Source organism: Littorina saxatilis, unplaced genomic scaffold, assembly GCF_037325665.1.
Source record: "Littorina saxatilis isolate snail1 unplaced genomic scaffold, US_GU_Lsax_2.0 scaffold_869, whole genome shotgun sequence".
NCBI lineage: Eukaryota > Metazoa > Mollusca > Gastropoda > Littorinimorpha > Littorinidae > Littorina > Littorina saxatilis.
In genome coordinates, this window is record NW_027126963.1 from 22,501 (window position 1) to 34,316 (window position 11,816).

General features: G+C 43.9%; 1 protein-coding gene across 1 annotated transcript; it reads left to right on the plus strand.

Annotated features, from left to right (window-relative positions):
- Positions 1–765: 765 nt before the first annotated feature.
- LOC138955437 (uncharacterized) lies at positions 766–7,494 on the plus strand. Its single transcript, XM_070327044.1, has one exon. The coding sequence runs from the start codon at positions 766–768 to the stop codon at positions 7,492–7,494; it is 6,729 nt and encodes a 2,242-aa protein (XP_070183145.1).
- The last annotated feature ends 4,322 nt before the right edge of the window (positions 7,495–11,816 follow it).

Genomic DNA, 11,816 nt, shown 5'->3' on the forward strand with positions numbered 1-11,816 from the left:
TCGTCTGGATGTTCTGATGGTGGTTTCAAGGCCTAGGAGTGCTGCCAGTCATTTTGCACATTGTATATGATCTAATGCGTGTGTGCAAGTTTTGATTCATTTTCTTTTGATCCTGAATTACGTTTTTTGTGCTTGCATAATTAATTCTTTTTTAGTCTTTGAGTCTGAGCTTTGTTGCCAATTTTGATTTGGTGACAATTTCTTATTATTATTATAACTGAATCCACACTTAACAGTCACTGTGTATGTTATTTGCTCCTCAGAATGGACTCAGTTGTGCAGTGTGTAGACTGCCAGAAAATGTTCAGTAGCCGTATTAGGCTATTGAAACATAAATGCTCTAAGTGTACTTCTTGTGGCAGAGTGTTTTCATCATTCCAGCGCCTTCAGTCACACAATTGTTCAGATTCACAGGATATTCAGGTTAAAGCCATTGAGCAACATGGTATCACATTCAACCCTGTACACTGCCAGTGGCAGTTAGACAAATGTCGCGAGTTCACTTTGCCTTTGAAGCTTGCAATGCCTTCATCAGATCATCTGCTTCCGGCTGGAGCACCCAAACATTTTAAAAGGGTTGGGGGAGATGGTAATTGTTTTTTCCGCTGCCTGAGCTTTGCAGTGACTGGGTGTGAAGAGTACCATCTCCAACTTCGAGCTGCAGTCTGCCATTTCATGACACAGTCTGCACACACATATCGAATTGAGCATGTTCTCCTGCAACAACAAGGGCTGACAGCCGCATCCTATCTGACCAGGTCGGGCATGCGGAATTCAGGGACGTGGGCAACAGAAGTGGAGATTTACAGTGCTGCCCTCATGCTCAACACCAGAATCTGTGTTTATCGCAATGTAGTCGGGCAGAGTGCCTGGCACACACTTGATCCAAGACTGATTGCTCCACTGACCCATGTGAGTTCACGGTGCATCTTCATCAACCACCTCAACAATAACCATTATGAAATTGTGACTGACGTCCATCTTCCATCTGATGGACCAGTGCTGTCATGCCAACATCAACAAGTTCATGTACCTGTGCTTGCAGCAGCAGAGTGTGAAGGTGCTGAGAGGCCACTCGTATCTCATACAACCGTGACACTTGTGAACCGCAGAAATACAATGCAGAAACTACGTCAAAACCAAGAGTACAAGCAGAAAGAGTCAGCTGAAAATAGGCAGAGAAAAGGTGAGAGGAGACTTAGTCAGGCATATAGGCACAAGGAAGCACACCTAGGCAAAGCAAGAATTGCAAAGAGAAGATGCAGTGGAGAGTTCAGAGAGCAAGAAGCAGAAAGAAACCGACTTAGAATGGCTAAACAGAGAGCCACTAAAGAATATAGCCAGAAAGAAGCAGGTAGAACCAGACAGAGAATGGCAACAAAGAGAGCCAATAGGGATTACAGTCAGAAAGAAGCAGGTAGAAACAGACAGAAAAAAGCAACAAAGAGAGCCAATAGGGATTACAGTCAGAAAGAAGCAGGTAGAACCAGACAGAGAATGACAACAAAGAGAGCCAATAGGGATTACAGTCAGAAAGAAGCAGGTAGAACCAGACAGAGAATGACAACAAAGAGAGCCAATAAGGATTACAGTCAGAAAGAAGCAGGTAGAACCAGACAGAGAATGACAACAAAGAGAGCCAATAGGGATTACAGTCAGAAAGAAGCAGGTAGAACCAGACAGAGAATGACAACAAAGAGAGCCAATAGGGATTACAGTCAGAAAGAAGCAGGTAGAACCAGACAGAGAATGGCAACAAAGAGAGGTAGTAAAGAATACAGAGAGAAAGAGGCCCTAAAAGACAGGCAAAGGAAAGCAGAACAAAGACAGAATAGAAACTATAGGCGAAAGGAATCGGAGAGTGACAGATTGAGGAAAGTGAAGAGAAGGCGTTGTCCTTCATACAGAGAAGCTTATCAAGCTAAGGTGCGAGCAGCAAGGGACAAACTGACCACAAAAAGCAGTTGCTTGACGGCCGATGACATCAAGAAGGTCTTTCAGTCCAATGTTAGTCACGGACCTTCATTCATATGTACATGCTGTAATGGTCTCTTCTACAAACACTCAGTGAGTGTTGCTCCCTCTGCTGCATCTCTCCAGAACAAGGGTGTTAAGTCTTCCATTATAGAGCAGGTTCTGTTAGGAACAAAAAGCTTCCAAGACACTGAGTGGATATGTTCCACATGTCTTTCCAGTTTGAGGAAATCTGTGCTGCCCAATTTAGCTGTGAGAAATGGTCTTGAATTCCCGGCTATTCCGTCTACACTTGAAGGTCTCACAACCCTGGAGGAACGGTGTATATCACCACGAATTCCCTTCATGCAGATGCGAGAGCTTGGCTGCGACCATCAGTTTGGTATCAGGGGAAATGTAGTGAATGTACCAGTGGATGTGCCAGCTATGGTGACTTCATTACCTAGGCGATTCGAAGAGACAGAGACAATTGCCTTGAAGTTGAAGAGACGCTTGCGCTACAAGTCCTCCTACCACTTTGAAAATGTGAGGCCAGGGAAGATCTTTGCTGCTGCGGAGTGGTTGATTGGGAACAGTGTCCTGTTCAGGGAAGAGGGTATTAAGCTCGATCCTTCTTGGTTCAAACCAGAGTGGGAGGGAGCAGAGTCGGTTGAGTTCAGAATCAACAGTGCAGATGATGACAGTTGTATCCAAGGTGAGAAGACCAACCATGCACACTCATGTGACGGAGGCAAACAACCTGAATGTGATGCTGTGAGTGTGAAGCAATGTTCTAATGTACCGCCACAAGACCCTGAGCACTTGGTAACTGATCAAGCTTCTTCTGGCACAGTGAAAGACAACAACAAACCAGAACAAGACCAAGATGGCAATCTGCAAGAAGAGTATGCAGATTTGTTTCAGGAGTGGCAGGAGGAAAACATACCTGCTAATGACAAAGATAACACCGGGGAAGATGATGAAGACAAAGAATGGGTAGAAACCAGTCAAGAGGCAGAACTGGGAGGTGGATGTCGTGACACCCTTCTGCACCCCAACGACTTTACAACCGATGGCCAGGCAGCACTGAACATAGCACCAGGTGAGGGTAAACATCCACTTGGTCTGTTCATGGATAAAGATTGTGAGGAGAAATCCTTTCCAACCATATTTTGCGGCCAACGACGTGTTGATAACAGTGATCGAATGAAGCCCCTCACCTACAGTAAGATCTGCAAGGCTGAGCTAAGAAGTGCTGACCGGCGTGCTGCCCACTCCATTGCAAACATCTTTTTCAAGTTGAAGAAACTACAGATGTTACAGATTCGAGATTTAGCCACAACAGCACTTCGGAAAGTGAAAGGAGCAAAGACAGGCCATACTGCAGGGCAGTTGAGGAAAGATGGTGCCATTGAAGATCTTCTGCGCCAGGATCAAGGGTATCGTGTCCTCAAAACACTGCGATCCTCTCCCCCGTACTGGCAAGCGAAACAGAAGGATCTCTTTGCTATGATTAGGCAGCTTGGTAGACCAACTTTCTTTGCTACATTTTCTGCTGCTGAAACAAGGTGGATTGATCTTCTCCGTGTCCTCTACCGCATGGAGCACAGTGTAGACCCCACTGATGATGACCTTGAGAACCTGACCTGGCAGGAGAAGTCGCAGCTTATACAAAAAGATCCTGTGACTTGCGCTCGTCACTTTGACTACAGAGTTCAGGTCTTGTTCAGAAAAGTCATCCTGAGTGATCTGCAGCCTCTTGGAAAAGTGACGGACCACTTTTTCAGAGTAGAATTTCAGCAGCGGGGGTCCCCTCACATTCACTGTATGATCTGGGTTGAAGATGCACCAAAGGCTGATACAGACTCTGACGAAGATGTGGTGGCATTTCTTGATAAACACTTGACATGTCAGAGGCATGAAGAGGGTGAGTTGAAGAACGTTTCGAGCCTGCATGAACACAAGCATTCCAAGTCATGCAAGAAAGGTGGAAAACACGTGTGCAGGTTTGGTTTTCCTCTTCCTCCCATGTCAAAAACTATGATGCTCCGTCCACTGACTCAGTCTGAAGCAAAGGATAATTCTGGCATCACAGAAAATTTGAGAACCATCAAAAGAGAACTTAGCCAGTTGAAACTGGGTGAGAACATTTCTTTTGAAGAATTTCTGGCGCGAGTCGGCATTGATGAGAATCAGTACATCCTTGCACTTCGTTCTGACCTTGACAGCACCAAGATCTTTTTGCAACGCGAACCATCAGCGACACGCATGAACAGCAGAAATGATATTCTCGCTCAGGTGTGGATGGCCAACACAGATGTGCAATTTGTCCTGGATGAGTATGCCTGTGGAATGTATATTGTGACGTACATCAGCAAGAGCCAGCGTGGCATGAGCGATCTTCTAAAACACGCTGATGATGAGGCAAAACGTGGCAACCACAGTGTCAAACAAAAAGTCAGACACATTGCGAACAAGTTTTTGAACCACTGCGAAGTGTCTGCCCAGGAAGCTGTCTACCTCCTGATGCAGCTGCCTTTGACCCGATGCACAAGGGATGTGATTTTTGTCAACACATCACCCCCCTGCCAGCGAGTTGGTCTGCTCAAGAATTCCACCATGCTTGAAGCAATGAAAGATGAGGACACAGATGTGACTCTCACAAGCCTGATCGACAGGTACTCTGAAAGACCAAAGGAGTTGGAAAACATCTGTCTTGCAGACTTTGCTACTTCGTACGACGTGAGAAAGGCAGGATCAAGCAGCAGAACAGGTAAGAACACCAAGAAGAAGGAACAGGATTTCCTCCCTGAAGGTGAATATGAGGAGGATGCAACCGACAACATCTGGAACAATGACTCTTCTTCTGGTCACCTGTACAAACTTCCTGATGGCAAAGTCTTGCACCACCGGAGAAAACCAAAAGTTCTGCGCTGTGTTCGCTTTTCTCTGGAGTCTGACTCAGAAAACCACTACAGAGAGAAGCTGATGTTGTACATACCATGGCGAAACGAGGACAAGGATATCATTGGTGGGTGTGGGACATACCATGAGAGATTTGAACAAATGAAAGAAACAGTGTTCGAAGTCAGCAGCAAGTTTGAGACCAATGCTACTGCTGTGGACCAGGCTGTGGAACAGGTGCAGAAGGATGGCATTGATGAGGAAGCATGGGATGGGGTGGCTCCACAAGCACAAGACATGGAGAGCCGCCACGAGAAATACAACACAGAGAGTACCATCAATGCAGCGTTCCAACCAGACTCTGAACAGCACCGACAGTATGACATTGGTCTTGACCTGGGTTGTCATGCTACATCCGACATAACTCACGACCGTATAGTGAACAGGATACCAAATGAAGAATTTGATGCAATGGTAAGATCACTGAATTGCAGTCAGCAAACGTTCTTCTATCACATACTGCACTGGATGAAGACAAAGTGTAGTGGCAGTCTATCTGCATGCGAACCCTTCCACTGTTTTCTCTCTGGAGGTGCAGGTGTGGGGAAGAGTCGCTGTGTCCTGGCCATTTACCATGCCCTTGTCCGTTACCTAAGCAGTCGCCCTGGAGACAATCCAGATTGCCTTCGGGTACTTCTTGCCGCTCCAACAGGCAAGGCTGCCTATAACATCAGAGGTGTGACACTACACACAGCCTTCTGCCTCCCTGCAAACCAGAGTCTCAGTGATTACGTGAAACTTGACGCCAGTCGCTTGAACACACTTCGGTCAACTCTAGCAGAATTGCGATTGGTGATCATTGATGAAATTTCCATGGTTGGTGCCAACATGATGGGTTTTGTCAGTCAGCGTCTGCAACAATTGATGGGTTGCAGCAAGCCGTTTGGTGGTGTAAGTGTCCTTGCTGTTGGTGATCTATTCCAGCTGAGACCAGTCATGGATCGCTGGGTATTTCAGCCAAGTCGTGGACCATACGAAGCACTAGCACCAATTGTCTGGCAGGAGCTGTTCCAGATGTTCGAGTTGACCCAGGTGATGCGGCAGAAAGATGACAGAACCTTTGCTGAAGCTCTAAACAGGATCAGGGAGGGATGCCACACCAAAGAAGATGCAAGCCTCATCAAGTCCCGTGTTGTCAAATCCAGTATCCCGGACAACATGCTTCACCTGTTCACCAGCCGTCGTCTCGTCACTGAGCAAAACACCAAAAGTCTTGCCCTTCTCCAGTCTTCGGAGATTCTGCTGGAAGCCAAGGACAGTGTGATGGGTGACATCAGTGTTGCACTGAAAACCGAGATACTTCACAAAGCTTGTGATATGACAGTGCAACAAACGCAGAGTCTTCCATCACACTTGACTCTCAAAGTGGGCGGTAGATTCATGTTGGTGCACAATGTTGACATCAGCGATGGTCTGACGAATGGAGCTTCTGGCACCTTACGACAGGTTGGACACAAAGGCAGTGAGAAGCCAGAACATGTGTCGGTTGTATGGATAGAATTTGATGAAGAGAGTGTTGGTGAAAAGACCCGCCACCGAAACAAACAACTCTACACACCAGCCATCAGCTCCACATGGACTCCCATCTTTCATGCCGTCAAACAGTTTCGTGTTGGAAAACGAGAAAATGTTGCAGTGCTTCGTAAACAGTTTCCGTTGACAGCTTGCTCTGCAATCACAGTACACAAGTCACAGGGTTCAACTCTTGAACAAGTTGCGGTGTCTTTCCAGGGTATGGCACAACACCATCTAGTGTATGTGGCACTCAGCAGAGCCAAAACTCTGGGCGGCCTCCATCTTCTTGATTTTGACCCAAACAAGATCAGAGTGTCACCTGATGTCAAGACCGAGATGGAACGATTGCGGAAGAAGCCCATTGAGTGGTGTGTGAGCGACCTACAGCAGTTTGCCAGCAATGGATTTCTCATAGGTTTTCACAACAGTCGCTCTCTTCACAAACACATTGGAGATCTCCGCCTTGAAAGAAATCTGTTACGAGCTGAAATGTTATTCATATTTGAAAGCTGGGAACAAGAACAAGATGAACCACAGCACTACAGTCTCCCTGAATTCAAAGTTCTTGAGAGAAACCCTGCCCCAACCAAAACTCACCGTCCACATGCTGGCACAATAGTGTACATCCGTGATGACAGTCTGCTGTCTACCTCCAACACAGCTACAAGCCGAAGTTGCAATCACAGCATAGAAGTTACAGTGCTTGACGCCAGCAGCAGAATTGCAGGGCTGAGTGTAGTGGGAGTGTACTGTCCTCCGGGTGTGAAAACCAGCGCACTGCGTACTGAACTTGAGACCATTCTTCACAGGGTATTAGCAAGTCAACCCTATGTTGTGATGGGAGGAGACTTCAACAGTGATGCCTCTGACAGACTGTCAAAACCACTCGAACAGCTGTGTCAGGAATTCAGTCTGCGTCAGCTCATTACTGAACCCACAACAGACTATGGCTCAGTGTTGGATCTGATCTTCACCAATCTCCCTGAGTCTGCAATACTAGGAGGTGTACTTGAATCCTGGTACTCGGACCACAAACCCTGCTGGGTGTCAATTTCAGTGTAAATGGAATTTTTGAGAGATTGCGAGTTTGCTGTGTTGTTGTCTTTGTATTTGAAATGCACTTAACAATATTCTGTTTGTTGCAGAATTTGATATGCAAGCCATGACAGTGACACAACTAGGTGTGGATGCGTTAATTAGATTCTGTGTCTGGTGTTTTAATTGGCCCTAAATCTGAAGTTATGTACAGAAGCATAAGATTTGTCATGTTTTATTTTAAATTAATGCAATTGAAATAAAGAATCAGTAGCAGAACACTATATGTGTGCTGTAATATATGTGATGCGAGTATGTAGTGTGAGTGTGTGCGTTAAGATTTATTCCTATGCATTACAATTTACTTGTACATGTATTGCATGAGAATTCCAAAGTTAAAAAATCTCATCTTCATGTGTGTGTGTGTGTGTTCAACATATAGTTTCACATACGTGAGACTTGAATTGGCGCTAAATCTGAAGTTATGTACAGGAGCATAAGATTTGTCATGTTTTATTTTAAATTAATGCAATTGAAATAAAGAATCAGTAGCAGAACACATTTGTCGATTTGACTCCTTGTTTTTGCTTTTAATTTAATTTAGTGCTCTATCCTTTTCTGGTTGTAGTTTGTTGTTTATTTATTGATTGAATGGATGTCATAATCAAGTTTTCTCCACAGGTCAGTGCTTGATATCATCTTCAACAGTCTCCCTGAATCTGGAGGATCATCATGTTTACTTGACTTTATGCTTCGTGTCTCCTTTAATGTACACTAACTTTATTAGTGTATTGCAGATGTTTGTGGGGTGTAACAGTAGTAACACACAACATGCCTGGATGAGCTTATAGTTCATTGTGCTTGATGTATTTTCATCATAACACTCAAATTAATGTTCATGTCCTTGCAAGTGACTAACTGTACAGATCCCACAGGACACAAAAGGAGCGTCGAATTAGCTTTGCTGTATGCTGAGTGTGTGATTTGGAAATAAAATATGTTGATACATTTTGCTTCATGTTGTTGCTTCATCAGTGGTCTGTTTAGTAATTGTAATTTTAGGCTAGTGAGTATTATAACTGTCAAATTCGCATTTCACATAAGTTTAAGGTGTTTGCTTTGTTTTTAAAATTGATTAATTGAATATCATAGTCAAGTTGTCTCCAGGTATTGTCAAGTGGTATAATTGTACTATGACAATGAATTTGAACAATAAAGTCATGTCACTTATGTGAGGTAAGTAACTGCCCCCAGAAACTGATACCGTGTTGTGGTGGGGTGGCTTGCGTGCTTCCATAATCCATCAAGCTAAGTCAGCTAATGTGCAGGGTGCCTGGTAGGGTCTCCCATACTGAACAGTCGGTGGTGTCTGACCATCAAACTAAGTCAGTTGGCGCGTTTTGCACATTTTCAGGGTTTCCCATGCTGAACAGTTTGAATGGCTAGAAGCCTGACAAAACTCAGTTTCAAGATTAAAGAAGTAGAACTTGCAAACAATTTTATCAGCTATATATAATCATGTCTGCTATTGGTTACAGATCTGAGGATATGACGACATGGTGGCGAGTGATGACAGCAAGCACAGAGCAGCGGTGGAATAAATTGCAGGACACTAGGACACTCGACCCCCCCACCCACCCCTCATGACCCGCTGCTTCTCAGTGCCAGGCAAGCCTGCGTGGTTCAGAAGTACAACTACAAGTAGCTGGGCATAATCCTGGACTGACAACACAACTGTAGTGGTAACGACAGCAGCTGCTACAGAAATGTCTTCATTTTCTCCTGGAGCTGAGGCTCCATCCTTGTGGACATTGCCATTCTCTGGTTTCCAAACATGTCGGATAGTGTACTCTCAAACAAAATTGGTGACATTTCTGAATCATTTAGAGAGGACTGTGGTATGCTGATTGAAGTGTTGTGCTATCATTGACCCTAACACTGTGCGTGAGGAAACAGTGATGAAATTCAAGGCTATTCGGTGTAATCTTTCATATTCTTCCCTGCATGTGGAGCTGGTAATCCACAGGACAAGTGACACATCAGAGAGACTTCTGGGTGTGAAGGCTTGGATCATGGACAAATCACCCCATGGATAACATGATCTTCTTTCCTTTCTCCACTCCATGTATCATGTTTTAAAATCAATATTTGTATTGTCATTCTGTTGTCAAAAATTAATAGAAGTTTGAATCACTTAAATCAGTTCACCTTATTTTGTAAGTTAAGGTGATACGTCCTTGGGCACTGCCAAGGGGAGGTAATTCTTAACTTAGCGGTTTTTCAGTTGGCAACTCCTCTCAAAATTTATGTATTCAACATTGCCTGTGATCATGATCCAGGGCTAAAGATGGTGTGCAATTTACCAGGCACTGTCTAGGGGAGATAATTCACCAGTTCGCGGTTTGTCAGTTGCCAACGTCCTTCAAAATGTAATCAAAATATTATTTTCAGTGCTGGAAAATCATTCATTATTCTGGTAGACCCAACCCATTCAAATTCAGGTTCAGGCACAGTGATGTTCCCAGACACAGAAAAGAAAAGGTCAGTTAGACCTGGATTCAAAAGTGAGTTGAACCCACCTTGTAAGATCTCCCAAAAATGGGAAAATAATGGTCTTAAGAAGGAGGAAGTCTTAAACTGGGGGTAACTTTACAGAGATTATGAACAGAAAACAGATTATTGAAAGGGAGGGAGTCTTAAAAGGGGTGTTCCACTGTATGTGTACGTGATAGAAGACAGACCGAGGCCTAGGAACTGCACATCACTAAAACACTGCAATGTATCATGTGTGGAAGAGTCTTTAGAAAAAGATCAAATGAGTGTGTTTCTTGTGTAATGATTCCCATATTTGACTTTTTTATGACTTTTCAAGAATGAACCATCATTTTAAAGGCACATTTCTTTTTATAAAAAATGTTTGGCTCACCGTCTCACTTTCAGACGTGGCAAAGCTTTAGTTTTGTAAAAGCGACTTTTGGCTTTAGCAAGCACAAGCAGTCAGCATTTTGAATGTTGGCCTGTGACAAATTCAAGGTATGCTCTTACCAAATACAAGTGAGCCTTGCTAGATTTGACTGAGATTGTGAGATGTTTTCACAAGGAGAAATGTGACTTTAATTGAACACTGGGGTAGTGTAGATTGCACAGTGTCATGGTATTCTGGGATAATACTTACACGGAGTGGTAACTGTACTACTACAAGTCATGGTACAGTATAACTCCCTTTTTAAGACCCCCCCAAGACCTTGTTTTCTCAGACTTTCTGTTCATATCCTGTGTAAAATTACCCCCATTTTTTACTTGCTTCATTTTAAGAGGGGTGTCTTAGAAGGGGGGTTCCACTGTATTGGACATTTTGTCTCAGCTTCCTCTTAAAAGGCCACTGCATTGGAACCGCCCCTTTTTTAAGACCACCTGATTTGGACTTCTTTACAATCCCGTGTCATCTCAGAATTTGTTTTCGTATCTTCTGACTTGTTCTGTAAATTAACCCCCATTTTGTGACACCCCCCCCCCCCCCCTTCAAATTTTCAAAAGGGGAATCCACTGTTTTTACTTCAAGGTGCTGTTTTCACATGAATGTGTGTGTGTGTGTGTTTGAGCAAATGCTTATGGTTACTGTTACTGTACATTGCATGGTACCTGCAATGTGAGGCCCCTCTGATGAATGGACACTCCCCATGAATCGACAATTTCTGTAGTCCCTTTGATCTTGACAAACATTTACCTGTTGTAAAAGTAAAAGGCCACTTGCAATTTAGGGCTAGTTCAGGTGTCCTTTCATCACAGGTACCTCGTGCTGTATTATCTGTGCCGTTGTGTGATCATGATTGTATGTTTGTTTTGTGTTTCTTTTTGTATGTAAAATATGTTCTTGCCAGTGTTACCGCAGGCCCCACTAGAGTGCTTTTTTTTATTTTTTATTTTCTTTTTTTTTGTGGGGGGGGGGGGGGGGGAGGGGAGGGGAGGGGGAGGGGGAGTTGATGGGATAGCACAAAAGTTCTTCTGATAAAAACCACACAAATTGACATTGTGCATGAAGTCATTGTGTCTAGTCTGCGTATTTTATAATGTTTCCTGAAGTTGACAGAGGTAATTGAATAAATTCTGAAACTGAAAGTGTGCATATGTGTGCTGTAATATGTGATGCGAGTATGTAGTGTGAGTGTGTGCGTTAAAATTTATTCCTATGCATTACAATTTACTTGTACTTGTATTGCATGAGAATTCCAAAGTTAAAAAATCTCATCTTCATACATGTGTGTGTGTGTGTGTGTGTGTGCGTGTGTTCAACATATAGTTTCACATACGTGAGCCTTGTAGGCTTTGCCTCTTGTTTTTGTTGTTTT

What these genes read in the sequence shown, in the direction of transcription:
- LOC138955437 (XM_070327044.1), top strand. Translation starts at nt 766, where the DNA reads ATGCGGAATTCAGGGACGTGGGCAACAGAAGTGGAGATTTACAGTGCT.